This window comes from Neopsephotus bourkii, unplaced genomic scaffold (genome assembly GCF_033783945.1).
Source record: "Neopsephotus bourkii isolate Nb327-2 ecotype Australia unplaced genomic scaffold, CSIRO-AGI_Nbou_v1 NB_547, whole genome shotgun sequence".
Classification (NCBI taxonomy): domain Eukaryota; kingdom Metazoa; phylum Chordata; class Aves; order Psittaciformes; family Psittacidae; genus Neopsephotus; species Neopsephotus bourkii.
In genome coordinates this window covers 1,018,781-1,035,363 of record NW_026901048.1, presented here as the reverse complement: position 1 = coordinate 1,035,363, position 16,583 = coordinate 1,018,781, and the positions used below count along the sequence as shown (strand labels likewise).

At 46.0% G+C, this 16,583-nt stretch overlaps 2 protein-coding genes across 2 annotated transcripts; both read left to right on the top strand.

The window, feature by feature from the left end:
* The first annotated feature begins 122 nt into the window (after window positions 1-122).
* LOC133210987 (estradiol 17-beta-dehydrogenase 11-like) lies at window positions 123-7,774 on the top strand. The gene is made up of 7 exons (XM_061350950.1): window positions 123-390; window positions 2,080-2,187; window positions 2,766-2,897; window positions 3,643-3,749; window positions 5,091-5,228; window positions 5,491-5,607; window positions 7,101-7,774. The coding sequence occupies exons 1-7, from the start codon at window positions 181-183 to the stop codon at window positions 7,186-7,188; spliced, it is 900 nt and encodes a 299-aa protein (XP_061206934.1). The 5' UTR covers window positions 123-180; the 3' UTR covers window positions 7,189-7,774.
* A 1,978-nt stretch (window positions 7,775-9,752) lies between these two features.
* LOC133210986 (estradiol 17-beta-dehydrogenase 11-like) lies at window positions 9,753-16,267 on the top strand. The gene is made up of 7 exons (XM_061350949.1): window positions 9,753-10,062; window positions 11,860-11,967; window positions 12,544-12,675; window positions 13,272-13,378; window positions 14,505-14,642; window positions 14,905-15,021; window positions 15,596-16,267. The coding sequence occupies exons 1-7, from the start codon at window positions 9,853-9,855 to the stop codon at window positions 15,681-15,683; spliced, it is 900 nt and encodes a 299-aa protein (XP_061206933.1). The 5' UTR covers window positions 9,753-9,852; the 3' UTR covers window positions 15,684-16,267.
* The last annotated feature ends 316 nt before the right edge of the window (window positions 16,268-16,583 follow it).

Below are 16,583 nucleotides of genomic sequence, written 5' to 3'. Positions count from 1 at the left end.
GACAGGACGGGCTCAGCAAGCTCAGGCGGGCCGCGGGCGCTCCCTTGCGACCGGAGAGGGGCGCACCCAGAGGTCCCACTACGGTACCGGCGCTGAGCCGGGCTGCAGCACACGCAGACCGGCGCCGGCGCTGGCGCTGCGGTCACACCGTTTGGGAATAAACGGACTGTCAGCAACAGCATGAATCTGTTTGTGGAAATCCTCCTGTTCCTGGTCACGCTCATCTACTCCTACTTAGAGGCGTTTGTGAAGCTTTTTATCCCTGTGAAGAGAAAGTCTGTCAGTGGAGAGCTTGTTCTCATCACAGGTGCTGGCCACGGTGTAGGGAGAGCGACAGCCTTGGAATTTGCCAAGCGTCAGAGCAGACTGGTGCTGTGGGACATTAGCAAGGTAACGGCACAGCTCGTGTCTTGACTCGTTCGTCCCCGAGGGAGGCACTGGGGGTTAATAGCACGGGAAGCGCGGCACACGACTGCATCCACACACCTGCTGCCACGGTCTCTCTTGCAGGCTCACGGTTGGGGACGCTGAGCCCCAGCCCATGGTTTGCCTCATTGCACCAGAGGATGTCAGTGTCTGGATCCCACAGTCACTCGGTGCTAATCGGCGAGGTGGTATCCACAGCACGGCAAAGAGAACCTGCAGGAGGGAATGCAGGGGTCAGCAAGGTGCTGTGGAACTGCTGCCTGAGCTGGCAGGAAAAGGCATGTGAGACCAGCAGCCTGTTCCTACAGAGAAGTGGGTTCACCACCTGCTCACCGCCTCCCTGGCCTCAGATATTTTGTGTATGTTGCTGGATTATGCATACATTGCATTTGTCTCCCCACTCATATCCAGGGGAATCACTACGTTGAGCTATGGGTGAGCCCTGCTGCCCTCTGGAGCAGTTACCTGTGTAGGCAGCTCCTTACTAAATGTTGACAAATCTGCCCAAATGCAAAAAGAGACCTTGGCAAGCGGAGGATGGACAGGTACAAACACGCAGGATGTCATTCGATGGGGATCAAGGCAAAGGCATGTTCGTAGGAGCAATTGGCTGTACATGGGGTTGAGTAGGTGGGCAGCTCTGTGCGAGGAGGGCTTCTGACACAGTGGCTCAGAAGCTGCAGAGGAGTTCATCTGTCATCCTGAAGCTGCAATAAACAAATAGCCCACCACAAACAAATAAACCCCCAAGCCAAGCGTCCTGTAAGGGCATTTATAAATAGGGAGGATATTGTAGAACATTTTTGGTGCCTGTTCATGCTACCCCTGATGGCTAAGACCAGAGTCTGGAGTGGGTGGGAGGAGGCACGGCACTGGAATGGGTGAAAAGGAGTAAAATTAATTTGTGAGCGATATAGTGCTGGAGAATATGTTGTAAAGGTGTGCGTAAGCAGGCCTGAAATAAATACAATCAAAAGGAGGTGGGGGGATACCAAGCGTTTTAGGAATATGCTTCTTCAGTCCAGCTGCCTTAACAGAGGCCCCATTCCTTGGGGCTGTCAGCCTTAAGCAGCTGCTGGGTCTCTGTGGATACAAGGCTGCAGCAAAGTCACTTTTGCCCTCACTTAGTGGGTTGCTAAAATGACTTAGGGGAGCTTCTGTTGTGTGTGCACTGAATGCTGTTATCATAAGAAAAGTCTCTCTACACTGTGCCCTTTGGAGCAAACCGCGCCTCTCACATCCAGTCCATGAACACAGGAACTCAAAGAGCCATTTTTACATCTCGGTGGGGGGTCATCAGGGACTGTGTTTTTAGAGCTCTGAATTCAACTGTGGAGTCTGCCTGCTGTGGTGGGAAAGCCACCCAGTGCCCCCTTCCTGCAGCCTACCTATGTGTGCTTTGCCAAGGCAAACTCACTCTTGTTGCCACATCCCCTTTCTGGCAGTTATTCTACACAGGTCTGATATTTGAGGCTGGAATACTGGTCCTGCCACAATACCGCAACTGCAGCTCTTTCACTTGGTCCCTAGGAACTGTTAGGGGTCTTGGCAGTGGTAATGCAATTGACAGAAGTCTTTAGTCTCTGGCTGGTGTGGATGGTGCCCGAGCAGCAGCATGGTACAGTTGCACGTCTTTCATTTCTGCCTTTACAGCACAATGTTGAGGAAACGGCAACAGAATGCAAAAGGCTGGGAGCCACTGTACAAGCCTTCGTGGTGGACTGCAGCAAAAGGGAGGAAATCTACAGTGCTGCAGAGAAGGTAGGGGAGCAGGGGCACTTCCAAAGGCTTACCCAAATGTGCTTCGTCTTCGGAAAGGTTGGGAAAACAAGAAGTGTTGTACGCAGTTCATGACTACTCCTGGAACCTGCCCGCTTCTTGCTGATTTCTGTACAGAGAGCAAAGTAGCATTTCGTTTCCCAGATGGCAGCCACTCTCTTCCTCTTCTGTGAGGCTCTGGCATATCACATGTCATTGCAGGTTTGCTCTTTTGATGTCCAACTCCTGAGGAAACTTCTGCTTTTTAGTTTCCTAAAGAGCAAGCAGAGAGCACCGAGGGCATTGTTTTGTTACTTAAACAAGCTGGCTCAAAACAGTCTCTATGTCCATAGTCCCAACTGAAACTACTCGGAACATACTGTGTCTGTAGGCAATGTGTGGAAGACTACAGGTACTGGCAGTAATTAAAAGGGAGAAGCATCATATCTAAACCCTATTTCATGGTACTGCTGCAATGGTTCCTGCCCACCTCTGGAAGTGGGGCACTATTGTCCTCTCCATAAAAAAAACCTCCAAAACTTACGACCCAAAACTTTCTGGGTTTTTTTTCTGTCTAAAAGGTGAAACAGGAAATTGGGGATGTCTCCATCCTGGTGAATAACGCTGGTGTGATTACAGCTGCTGACTTCCTCTCAACTCAGGACCACCAGATTGAAAGAATGTTTGAAGTCAACATTCTCGCTCACATGTGGGTAAGGGCCACCACCAACTTCATACCTATATTTTGGGGGGAGTGTTTTCCAGGACACATGTTTAGACTAACAATTATTTTCAGCTACCAGTGAGTTACAAAAGCATCATTCACATGTGTATAAACTTGATCATCCTCTTGCTAATCTGAGCCTGGCCATGAGTTTCATTTTCTCTTATCTGTGCAAGAGCCAGCTGGCCACAGCCTCATCTGTAGCATGGGTTTGTCTATCGGAAATGTGTTGGGGTTTCTCTTTGCATGGGGTAATTTGGGCACCCACAGCTGAGCACCAGGACCTTGCAAGTACAGCGACAGGGCAGCTGCCAGCAAACGCTACTTAGCAGGAGGGTTTCAGCTGTTAAGAACTTTTTTGCAGTGGGAGAAAAGGAAAGCAACAGATTGAAGAGTGTTTTATTGTATGTGCTGGGGTGAGACACCAGCAGCCTTCCTGCTGACACCCAAAATCTGAAAAGCAGCCTGGGACAGATGTGAGAATCAGCTCCTGTTGACAGCCAACTTCCTGAAACATTCCAGTTTGGGAAATAGGTTGCCACTTGTACCAGCTGAGAGGAGAACGGGTATCTCTGTGGCTCTCATAATCTGAGGGGCTGTGCAGCACACAGCATTTATGATGACGTTTGTCAATTAAATGATAGTCAGGGTCAGTGCTGAATACACCTAAGAGAACACTGTTCTTTCTTCCCTTTTCTGCCCCCTGCAATTTTCTTGATTTCATTGATGTCAAGACCACAAAAGCTTTCCTGCCAACTATGATCAAAAATAACCATGGTCACATTGTCACAGTGGCTTCAGCAGCGGGTCATTTAGTAACTCCTTTCATGGTGGCTTACTGGTAAGTGACTTTATCATCAGATCCTTTTTTATTATTATTATTTTAATAGCATCTTCACCATCAGAAAGCATAAAAAAAACCAAAATAATCCAACTACTGAATATGGCCTGAGGTCTGTGCTAAGGAGAAATGCCCAACTGCCAGCACTTATAGATGCTTGGAGGGTCTCATTAATTTGCTTATTAGCTGTGACTGAATCAGGAGCAATGCTTGTATGAAGGAATAATTATATGACACATCAACTAACAAAAGCTTATTCTTTCTCCTCTTACTCACTGATCTAGACTTTTGCTTAGCAAAAAAAGGTACCCTCTTCCCTTCTCCTTCTTAGAAAGTAGTCCTGTAAGTTTGTGTAGTGTTGTCAAGTATACTCCGTATGAATAGCTTTTCATTTTTACCTTTGTGGCAGTGACCGTAGTATATAGAAATAGTTTTGCCATCATGAGATAAAATGTTTTTTGACTGTAAAATTAACTTTCAGAAAATAAAAACATATCAGTACTTACTGTGTTGTGAGCAAACTAACTGATGAATCCGAGAGGTCAGTGTATTTCCTGTTTCTTCTATAAGCAATTGAATCATGGTTCATGAACAGCAAACCTGTTAGACTGCATATTGTCATCCTCTATCAGACCCAGCCCTCTATGATAGCAGCTCCAGGAAGAGCAATCTTCCCCTAGGAACATTCCTCCTTAGAGAGTCATTCACTGCTGGCAAGGTGAGCACTCCTGTGTCAGGGATTTGATTGGAATTATGCTGTACAAATCAGTAACAGTCAGTAAACTGGTTTTACTTTCTTGGGAGTTGATTCATACTCCTGGCCTGCACCAATTTCTGTGGCAATATGTTCCTCAACTTTGGCACACATAATGCTCTTCTATTCCAACACACATGACTGTCACGAGACACTCCCATGTGGTACGAGGAGCAGTAGAGGGTTGTTCTCCATTTCTACTCTGCCCATCCTTCTGAACATCAGAGCTTCAAGCTGCAAGCCTTCAAAGAATCTCCTCACATGGGAAAACCAGGAACACCATCAATTGATGCATCTTGGTTCTCATTTTCTAAGAATTCCTGACATTTGTCTATCTGCTCACCACAAAGGCAACTTCTGAAAGGCACCGGTCTGCATTCCACAGTTACTGCCCCTAATCCAGAACTATGCTCAGGTCCTGGGGCAGTTAGAAGCAGTCTCTGCACTGTTTCTCAGCTGTTTCTCAGTTGGATTGTATTTTGTTGCCTCCTAGTCAGGACTGTGTCAGGTTTTTAGGCCATTTCCAGTTGCAGAAAATTAGAAATGGTATTTCTGCCTTCTCATTTGTGCTTTTCTCACTCCTGCAGTTCAAGCAAGTTTGCTGCAGTTGGACTTCATAAGGCTCTGACAGAGGAGCTGGTTACCCTGGGAAAGGATGGAATAAAAACTACATGTCTTTCTCCAGTATTTATAAACACTGGATTTGTCAAAAACCCCAGTACAAGGTAACTACTGAATCCCTGCTTTCCTGCCCTGCCTTCTGTGCACCAGCACACTGCACATTAGCACCAGCTTTAGGCCTTGTGTTCCAACTGACTCTATAAAAACAGTTGTAGCATTGGCTAAAGAAAAGCTGCAGTTGCCTTTAAGCCCCATAACAGCTGCAGTTGGATTACCTGAGCATGTGCATATGTGAAGCATCGTACATCAGCTCATATCTCCCCTGTTTCAGCAGTGCAGCTCTTACATGTTTGCTTTCCTGTGCAGGCTTGGGAAGATTTTGGAGATTGAGGAAGTTGTCGAAGTCCTGATGGAAGGAATACTGACCAACAAGAAAATGGTTTTTGTTCCACCACATCTAAACATTGCTTTACTCTCTGAAATGTAAGTAGCAAAAGGGGAATAAAAAGGGGGTGAGAGGGGAAGGAGGGAATATATCAGTGCTAACTACCTGAGTATACAAGCATCAAACTTGTTACATCTGAGTCAAGATTATTTTTTATGAGGAACTGCATTTTTCACCTATGTGTTAACATAAAATATGGTTTGGCAGCATAGAGAAACAGTGGAATGACAGCTGTACAGCAGAAGTTCATATTCAAACCAGTTTCAATTATTTTCTATTCAGTGTTTGACATCACTATACAGTTACCTGTCCAAATCTGACATTATTATGTCTACAGTAACTAGATAATGTGTAACTGTCTGCAGAAGAGAGTATTGTTTTTTAAACAACCACCCATCTGAAATATTTTAGTATGAGAAACACGTGACAAGTAATGAGATAGCAGTGTTGTTTTTCTAATAACAGCAGATTTCATATACAAAGGGGGGTTTTTAGGCCTGTCATAGGTCCCTGTGACCCACTCTCTGCTGCTCACTGTCCCAGTGGAGAACTCACCTGCTCTACCAGTTTATACAGAAGGAGAGGAAGAACAAGTTAACACTTTTTCTTCACAGACTGCCATTTCCCTTAGGCTTGTGATCAACAGTTCCTCTGAACCAGCAGCCCCGGAGTAGTTTCAGAAAGAGGACCTGCTGCATAGTGGTGTTTGTTTCTTCATGTCGACACCAAAGACTAAGGTCATAGAAGCTGGGAAAATTGCTTCAAAAATGCTTTACTTCTTCTCCCTGCCACGTAAAACAAGATTTGTCCTGTCACATGACTTTAATAGCCCGTGTAGCTGCTCTGCTGAGGAGGTGTTTTTACCAGAGCATGGATTCCAAACCTGGAATCACATCAGAACAACTAAGTTAACTTTTCAGTTAACTCCTACAGTATTTCATGAGACACTTGGTAATATCTTATTTGCAAAACCCAGCACAGAGACTGGAAAAAAGCTTTTATGTTTTTTTGCATCTCCAAGAGCTGCATGCTGACAGTGCAAGTTGCAGAAACATAGACAAGTCAAACTTAATGCTTTCAAAGCCCTTAGGATAACTTTGCTTTTGTGTCTTAATGTGGGAGAGGGAGGACACAGAGACATGACTTGTAAGAGAAGAAATCTTCAGGGAGGAAACCACACCTCAGTTTCACATCTCCTCCTTCCACAGGCCAACTGCTTTTTAGAGCATAACACATCCAATATGCACGTAATACTGATCTTCTTTGGTCCTGCAGCAGGATTGCAACCCAAATACCATCAAGCAGATACAGAGACTCAGAAATGTCAAGGACATGACTGGGATTAGAGTTAAACTAGGCAGAGATTAATGGAGGCTATGTATTCTTCAGAAATAACACTCGCCTTAAGCCTTGGTCTCAGTCTGTGTGTGGACACTTCCACTCCCAGACCAGCTCTTCCACCACCTGTGGTGCCACTTTTAACCTGATTTTTCTTATCCTACATTAAATCTCCTGTTGTTATCTCTTTCAGGTTGCTTCCAGAACGTGCCTTGGCTTTCTTGAAAAAGCTCACCAATGCCAAGTTTGATGCAGTCATTGGGCAGAGAAGCACCCAGTGAAAAGCAAAAATTGATTCTCACTTCCCAGTGGCATCAGTGAAAACAGAACATGGGCTGAGTGTAGTTCAGCTGGTTTGATTCAGAGCAGAACTAAGAGAGATGCTTCCAGGCCACCACTTCCAAGCACACCCAAGTGTTTATCCCATATGTGCAGCAGGGACATACCTGCATAACGCAGTGTTAACAAAACAGAGAAGCAGCTCTGTAAGTGTAAAGGCTGCTTTGGCTGTACATCACGTTGCTTCTATCTCCTAGAGCTGACGCAGACAGAAGTTCCCACAAAGGCACTACTACAGTGCACTCTCGGGATTGCCTGGGAGTATGCCCATCTGGCCTCATATCTGATCAAAGGGATCTTGGAAGTAGCAGTGTATGGAGAACATGGATGGCCTGTTTCACCTCAATTTAGCTTTTTAAATTTAAAAAACTCTGTGCTAATGAGCACTCCCTTTCGTGTGCTTTTGTAGTGAGTACTGAAATTATACAGCCTTTTTTGTAACATACTACCTAATTATATTAAGTATCAATTATACATTAGCACCGTCAACACTCCTCATTACAAATAAATACAGTTCTCTAACCTAAAGGTGTCTCTTGGCAATAAAAGTGGTAATCAGGTTTAAGCAAGGACAGTGGAGCAGGAGCCACAACAGTGAAATGCTTAGCCAAAGTCTGCCCACCACCCCACCAGGCTGCAGGGACAGGCAGATCCCCAGTCACACCAGAAGCCACATCAGGATCAGCAAGGTACAGGCCCATGCATGCCACACCAACAGCGCAGCCCATGCTAGTGCCAGGGCAAAAGAGTGCTTAAACGTGGGTGCCAGACGGGGGGGCAGAGGAGATGGGGGAAGGCGCCAGATGAGCCCTCTCACAGCTCCTTATCACAAGCCAGTGGCCTATTCTGGCAGGTTCCACCTTGACCAGTACTCCCAAAGGTCTGTGGCCTGTGGTACAAGAGAACAGCACCCGATGAAACACAGGTTAAAGATCTCTCCAGAGCACAGACTATCATTCCACCTACTTGTGCAACGCCCAGCTGCACCAAGCACTTGCTGGCTCACAGCCATGCAAGGGAGGCCTCAACATGCTGCCACCTTAGGCACAGCAGGAGCCTACACAAGTGATCTTCATATAGCTGACCACAGCTAGGTCCCAGATTTGAAGAACAGAATCTCACATCCTGGCTTAGGACTTGTTATGAGTCAGTTGGTGACTCTGGCCTCGTGCTCTGCCTCCCTCTGAGGTACCTCTTGGAGTCAGTGCTTTTGTGCCCTCTGCCTCCTCTGGCTTGGCCATAGCACTGACTGGAGCCCCCTGCCAGGAAAACGACAGCACCGCTGAGCCGTGCAATTGGGGTCTGGCCCAAACGCCAATGTGTTAATTAAGAACAGAGCTAAATTCCAAGAGAAAAGTAGGGAGTGCCTTGCTGACCCACTCTCTTGCAGACAAGATGCGCAACACGGCAGCCAGACCACCAGGAAATTGAAAAAAATCCTTTCCAACAACTCTGATCTTAACTTTAGCATGATTTTGTTCAGAGTACAGATGTTCAGGCATCCTTCACTCCTTCCCAAGCATTTCAGAGATATCCTTATGTAAAATTATGAACATGACCTAGGCATATTTAGCTTTCTAACTGAAAAATCAAGGAGTTGTCATCAATCCTTTTCAAGTAAGACCATATAGTTATGTTCTTAGAGTTGGACGAACCAACAGAAATTAGTTTTATCCTATTTCCTATAAGCACTCCTGTTCTAGTTAAGGTTCTGGATATTCCATTACACATAAGCAAGTTCAAATGTGAGTTGTGCAATTCAGACTCAAATAAGGATGACCCAATCAGTGAGTGCCATTTTCTAAAGGACTTGAGGAAACTAAGCAGCCAGAAGATAGAAGATATGGGTATGGATAGCTAACTAATTAAAAAACAGAAAGAGGGAACAGGCAGCCAAGATCTCACATGTGGAGTACCTCAAGTTGAAAAGCATCGTGCCATTCAGCTTTCATTAAATGACATGGAAGAGGAAGGTAGGGGACAAAGACTGCTGACAGTGCACAGGTATTCCAAAGGAAGGACTTGGACTCACCCTGAAGAAAACTGCTTAAGGACCTCAGGAGACAGCAGTTGGGCAGCCACACAGCAGCATTTGAGATAGAATTGAAATACAGAGGTGAAGGGCGTCTCAGAAGCTCTCGGGTTTTTGCCAGTAACTGAAGGAACAACCTCATTGCCGCTCCCGTGCTCTTTCTGCAGCAAATGTTATCACCAGAACATGCTTTGATGCCTGCTTACAAGGAGGTACGGCAGAGGAGCAGCAAAGCACCCGCACTACAGCCATCGTGACAAGCTCGCCTCTCATTGGGCGAACACCGCCACCCGTCACCGCCTCCAGCCCACTGGGCTGTCCACCCATGGTCACGCCCCTTCCCAAACGCCGCTCTCTGATTGGCTGTTCCGCCCCCTGGGCGGTGCGGCCGGTCTGGCAGTCGCGGGCACTTTTCCGGGACCGTGGAGGCGGTGAGTGTGTGTTGGAGCCGTGCGGTGTGACTGACCGCTAGGTCGGTGGGTGCTCAGCAGGGCACCTGGTGAATCAACAACCCGCGTCCTCAGCAGGAGAGGCTAAAGTCCAGTCAGACAACCAAAGGACTGATAGCAACAACATGAATCTGTTTGTGGAAATCCTCCTGTTCCTGGTCACGCTCATCTACTCCTACTTAGAGGCGTTTGTGAAGCTTTTTATCCCTGTGAAGAGAAAGTCTGTCAGTGGAGAGCTCGTTCTCATCACAGGTGCTGGCCACGGTATAGGGAGAGTGACCGCCTTGGAGTTTGCCAAGCGTCAGAGCAGACTGGTGCTGTGGGACATTAGCAAGGTAACGGCACAGCTCGTGTCTTGACTCGTTCGTCCCCGAGGGAGGCACTGGGGGTTAATAGCACGGGAAGCGCGGCACACGACTGCATCCACACACCTGCTGCCACGGCCGGTCCTGCAGGCTCACGGTTGGGGACGCTGAGCCCCAGCCCATGGTTTGCCTCATTGCACCAGAGGATGTCAGTGTCTGGATCCCACAGTCACGCGGTGCTAATCGGCGAGGTGGTATCCACAGCACGGCAAAGAGAACCTGCAGGAGGGAATGCAGGGGTCAGCAAGGTGCTGTGGAACTGCTGCCTGAGCTGGCAGGAAAAGGCATGTGAGACCAGCAGCCTGTTCCTACAGAGAAGTGGGTTCACCACCTGCTCACCGCCTCCCTGGCCTCAGATATTTTGTGTATGTTGCTGGATTATGCATACATTGCATTTGTCTCCCCACTCATATCCAGGGGAATCACTACGTTGAGCTATGGGTGAGCCCTGCTGCCCTCTGGAGCAGTTACCTGTGTAGGCAGCTCCTTACTAAATGTTGACAAATCTGCCCAAATGCAAAAAGAGACCTTGGCAAGCGGAGGATGGACAGGTACAAACACGCAGGATGTCATTCGATGGGGATCAAGGCAAAGGCATGTTCGTAGGAGCAATTGGCTGTACATGGGGTTGAGTAGGTGGGCAGCTCTGTGCGGGGAGGGCTTCTGACACAGTGGCTCAGAAGCTGCAGAGGAGTTCATCTGTCATCCTGAAGCTGCAATAAACAAATAGCCCACCACAAACAAATAAACCCCCAAGCCAAGCGTCCTGTAAGGAGATTTATAAATAGGGAGGATATTGTAGAACATTTTTGGTGCCTGTTCATGCTACCCCTGATGGCTAAGACCAGAGTCTGGAGTGGGTGGGAGGAGGCATGGCACTGGAATGGGTGAAAAGGAGTAAAATTAAAAGGCAAGCTATATCTGGCCTAGGTGCTGGGGAATTTGTTGTAAAAACGTGTGTAAGCAGGCGCTGAAATACAATTCAAAGAGGCGGTGGATCCCAAGGGTTTTTAGAACATAGCTCTTCAGTCCAGCTGCCTTGTCATAGGCCCCATTCCTGAGGGCCATCAGCCTTAACCAGCAGTTTGGGCTGAGCAGAGATGCTCAGTCACACCAGACCTGCACAGATTCTGTTAGGCTCTGAGCTGTCCCAGGTCATTTGTGACAGCTGAGGTCCCCATTGCCATGGTTTTCTGGCTCCTGGGGACAAGGATACAGCAAATTCATTTTTGCCCTCACTTAGTGGGTTGATAAAATGACTTAGGGGAGCTTCTGTTGTGTGTGCACTGAATGCTGTTATCATAAGAAAAGTCTCTCTACACTGTGCCCTTTGGAGCAAACCGCGCCTCTCACATCCAGTCCATGAACACAGGAACTCAAAGAGCCATTTTTACATCTCGGTGGGGCGTCATCAGGGACTGTGTTTTTAGAGCTCTGAATTCAGCTGTGGAGTCTGCCTGCTGTGGTGGGAAAGCCACCCAGTTCCCCCTTCCTGCAGCCTACCTATGTGTGCTTTGCCAAGGCAAACTCACTCCTGTTGCCACATCCCCTTTCTGGCAGTTACCCTACACAGGTCTGAAATCTGAGGCTGGAATACTGGTCCTGCCACAATACCCCAACTGTAGCTCTTTCACTTGGTCCCTATGAACTGTTAGGGGCTTGGCAGTGGTAATACAATTGACAGAAGTCTTTAGTCTCTGGCTGGTGTGGATGGTGCCCGAGCAGCAGCATGGTACAGTTGCACGTCTTTCATTTCTGCCTTTACAGCACAATGTTGAGGAAACGGCAACAGAATGCAAAAGGCTGGGAGCCACTGTACAAGCCTTCGTGGTGGACTGCAGCAAAAGGGAGGAAATCTACAGTGCTGCAGAGAAGGTAGGGGAGCAGGGGCACTTCCAAAGGCTTACCCAAACGTGCTTCGTCTTTGGAAAGGTTGGGAAAACAAGAAGTGTTGTACGCAGTTCATGACTACTCCTGGAACCTGCCTGCTTCTTGCTGATTTCTGTACAGAGAGCAAAGTAGCATTTCGTTTCCCAGATGGCAGCCACTCTCTTCCTCTTCTGTGAGGCTCTGGCATATCACATGTCATTGCAGGTTTGCTCTTTTGATGTCCAACTCCTGAGGAAACTTCTGCTTTTTAGTTTCCTGAAGAGCAAGCAGAGAGCACCGAGGGCATTGTGCTGTCACTTAAACGAGCTGGCTCAAAACAGTCTCTATGTCCATAGTCCCAACTGAAACTACTCAGAACATACTGTGTCTGTAGGCAATGTGTGGAAGACTACAGGTACTGGCAGTAATTAAAAGGGAGGAGCATCAGATCTAAACCCTATTTCATGGTACTGCTGCAACAGTTCCTACCCACCTCTGGAAGTGGGGCACTATTGTCCTCTCCATAAAAAACCTCCAAAACTTACGACCCAAAACTTTCTGGGTTTTTTTTCTGTCTGAAAGGTGAAACAGGAAATTGGGGATGTCTCCATCCTGGTGAATAACGCTGGTGTAATTACAGCTGCTGACTTCCTCTCAACTCAGGACCACCAGATTGAAAGAATGTTTGAAGTCAACATTCTTGCTCACATGTGGGTAAGGGCCGCCACCAACTTCATACCTATATTTTGGGGGGAGTGTTTTCCAGGACACATGTTTAGACTAACAATTATTTTCAGCTACCAGTGAGTTATAAAAGTGTCTTTCAGATACATATAGCACAAGGGCATCGGCTGGACTGACTGTTGGGGACCTACATTAACATCTTGCTCGTCTGAGCCTGGCCAGCTGTTAAGGACTTATTTTTTTTGCAGTGGGAGAAAAGGAAAGCAACAGATTGAAGAGTGTTTTATTGTATGTGCTGGGGTGGGACACTGGCAGTCTTGTCAGTGTTACCTGAAATCTAAAAAAGCAGCCTGGGACAGATGTGAGAATCAGCTCCTGTTGACAGCCACATTCCTGAAACATTCCAGTTTGGGAAATAGGTTGCCACTTGTATCAGCTGAAAGGAGAACAAGTATCTCTGTGGCTCTCATAATCTGAGGGGCTGTGCAGCACACAGCATTTGTGATAGCATTTGCCACTTAATTAATGATAATCAGGGTCAGTGCTGAATACACCTAAGAGAACATTGTTCTTTCTTCCCCTTTTTCCACCTTGCAATTTTCCCTCTTGATTTCATTGATGTCAAGACTACAAAAGCTTTTCTGCCAACCATGATGGAAAACAACCACGGTCACATTGTCACTGTGGCTTCAGCAGCGGGTCATTTTGCTATTTCTTACATGGTGACTTACTGGTAAGTGAGTTTAATAACAGCTCTCTTCATTATTTATTTATAATAGTATCTTCTCTGTTAGAAAGCATAAAATAACCAAAATAATCCTACTACTGAATACAGTATGGCCTGAGGTCTGTGCTAAGGAGAAATGCCCAATTGCCAGCACTTACTGATACCTGGAGCTGCACACCAAGTTTCTTACTAGCTTTGACTTAGCTTTCCTTCTTTTTCTTAAAATGTACTGCTTATGTGAGTTGTTGTAGTTTTGGCAAAAAAAAAATCCTAATGGATAAATTTTGAACTTTCTATCTTTGTGGTAGTGATTAGTCTATAGAAATAATTTTGCCGTCATGAGATCAAATTGGTTTTCTACTTGAAACTCATCTAGAAAATCATGGTGCATGAACAGCAAACCTGATAAGACTGCATATTGTCATTCTGTATCACACCCAGCCCTCTATGATAGCAGCTCCAGGAAGAGCAATCTTCCCCTAGGAACATTCCTCCTTAGAGAGTCATTCACTGCTGGCAAGGTGAGCACTCCTGTGTCAGGGATTTGATTGGTATTATGCTGTACAAATCAGTAACAGTCAGTAAACTGGTTTTACTTTCTTGGGAGTTGATTCATACTCCTGGCCTGCACCAATTTCTGTGGCAATATGTTCCTCAACTTTGGCACACATAATGCTCTTCTATTCCAACACACATGACTGTCATGAGACACTCCCATGTGGTACAAGGAGCAGTAAGGGTTGTTCTCCATTTCTACTCTGCCTATCCTTCTGAACATCAGAGCTTCAAGCTGCAAGCCTTCGAAGAATCTCCTCACATGGGAAAACCAGGAACACCATCAATTGATGCATCTTGGTTCTCATTTTCTAAGAATTCCTGACATTTGTCTGTCTGCTCACCACAAAGGCAACTTCTGAAAGGCACCACTCTGCATTCCACAGTTACTGCCCCTAATCCAGCACTATGCTCAGGTCCTGGGGCAGTTAGAAGCAGTCTCTGCACCATTTCTCAGTTGGATTGTATTTTGTTGCCTCCTAGTCAGGACTGTGTCAGGTTTCTAGGCCATTTCCAGTTGCAGAAAATTAGAAATGGTATTTCTGCCTTCTCATTTGTGCTTTTCTCACTCCTGCAGTTCAAGCAAGTTTGCTGCAGTTGGATTTCATAAAGCTCTGACAGACGAGCTGTCTACCCTGGGAAAGGATGGAATAAAAACTACGTGTCTTTGCCCGGTTTTTGTAAATACTGGATTTGTCAAAAACCCCACTGCAAGGTAACTACTGAATCCCTGCTTTCCTGCCCTGCCTTCTGTGCACCAGCACACTGCACATTAGCACCAGCTTTAGGCCTTGTGTTCCAACTGACTCTATAAAAACAGTTGTAGCATTGGCTAAAGAAAAGCTGCAGTTGCCTTTAAGCCCCATAACAGCTGCAGTTGGATTACCTGAGCATGTGCATATGTGAAGCATCGTACATCAGCTCATATCTCCCCTGTTTCAGCAGTGCAGCTCTTACATGTTTGCTTTCCTGTGCAGGCTTGGGAAGATTTTGGAGATTGAGGAAGTTGTCGAGGTCCTGATGGAAGGAATACTGACCAACAAGAAAATGGTTTTTGTTCCACCACATCAAAGTGTTGCTTTACTTATTGAAAGGTAAGTAAAAAAAAAAACAAAAACAAAACAAAACACCAAAACCTCTCTTCTAAACACCCTAAGCCATGTATCAAATACAACTTGCTGAGTGTACCACCCTTAAACATGCAACATCAAAATGCTTAGAATACATCAGAATGTAACCAAACAGTGCAAACGCACTACAGGCTGACAGGGAGGGAAGGGAGAGAATAAAAGAACACTTTCTTTCCAAATTGGTGTTTCCCTTTTGCCCAGAAACACTTTAATTACCAGGACCCCCAAAATAGTTCCATAAAGGGCTGAGAACCTGCTGCTTATTAGTGTTTGTTTCTTCATGGAAACACTAAAGACTGAGGTGTCAGAGGCTGGGAAAGTTGCTTCAAAAGGCTCTACTGCTTCTCTCTGCTGCATACAGCAAGATTTGTCCTTTCACATGATTTTACTATCCAGTGTAGCAGCTGTACTGAGGCAGTATTTTTACCAGAGCATCATTTTAAAGCTAGAATTAACATCAGAAAAACTGAATTAAGTTTTCAGTTAACTTCTACAATTTCTTATCCTACATTAAATCTCCTGTTGTTGTCTCTTTCAGGTTGTTTCCAGAACGTGCCTTGGCTTTCTTGAAAAAGCTCACCAATGTCAAATTTGATGCAGTCATTGGGCAGAGAAGCACCCAGTGAAAAGCAAAAATTGATTCTCACTTCCCAGTGGCATCAGTGAAAACAGAACATGGGCTGAGTGTAGTTCAGCTGGTTTGATTCAGAGCAGAACTAAGAGAGATGCTTCCAGGCCACCACTTCCAAGCACACCCAAGTGTTTATCCCAAACATGCAGCAGGGACATACCTGCATAACGCAGTGTTAACAAAACAGAGAAGCAGCTCTATAAGTGTAAAGGCTGCTTTGGCTGTACATCACGTTGCTTCTATCTCCTAGAGCTGACGCAGACAGAAGTTCCCACAAAGGCACTACTACAGTGCACTCTCGGGATTGCCTGGGAGTATGCCCATCTGGCCTCATATCTGATCAAAGGGATCTTGGAAGTAGCAGTGTATGGAGGACATGGGTGGCCTGTTTCACCTCAATTTAGCTTTTTAAATTTAAGAAACACTTTAATGAACACTGAATTCTATGTTCTTTTGTAGCAAGTACATGAATTAATACAGCCTTTTTTGTAACATACTACCTAATTACACTGAATATCAATTCTGCAATAGCACCATCTATATGCCTTATTCTGAATAAATACAGTTCTCCAACCCAAAGGTGTCTCTTGGCAGTCAAAGTCATAACCAGGTCCTGGAGGTGCACTTAAGGTACAGTATCAAATAATACACCCTTTCCTCCATCATTTCTCACACTGTTCTCTGCAAATCCCAGACACCTTTGAAAGGCCTTCCTGTGAAAACAGTGCAGTATTTCTCTACAAATTTCCAAGTTCCTTCCTGCATTTCATGCATGCCAGAGAATACTATTTGTTACATGAGAACACAGACCGATTTGGACTATTTTTCTCCTTGCGATACAAGGCAAATAGTCCAACCTAATAAAAATTCTGCAGACTATCTGCTTCAGTATTCA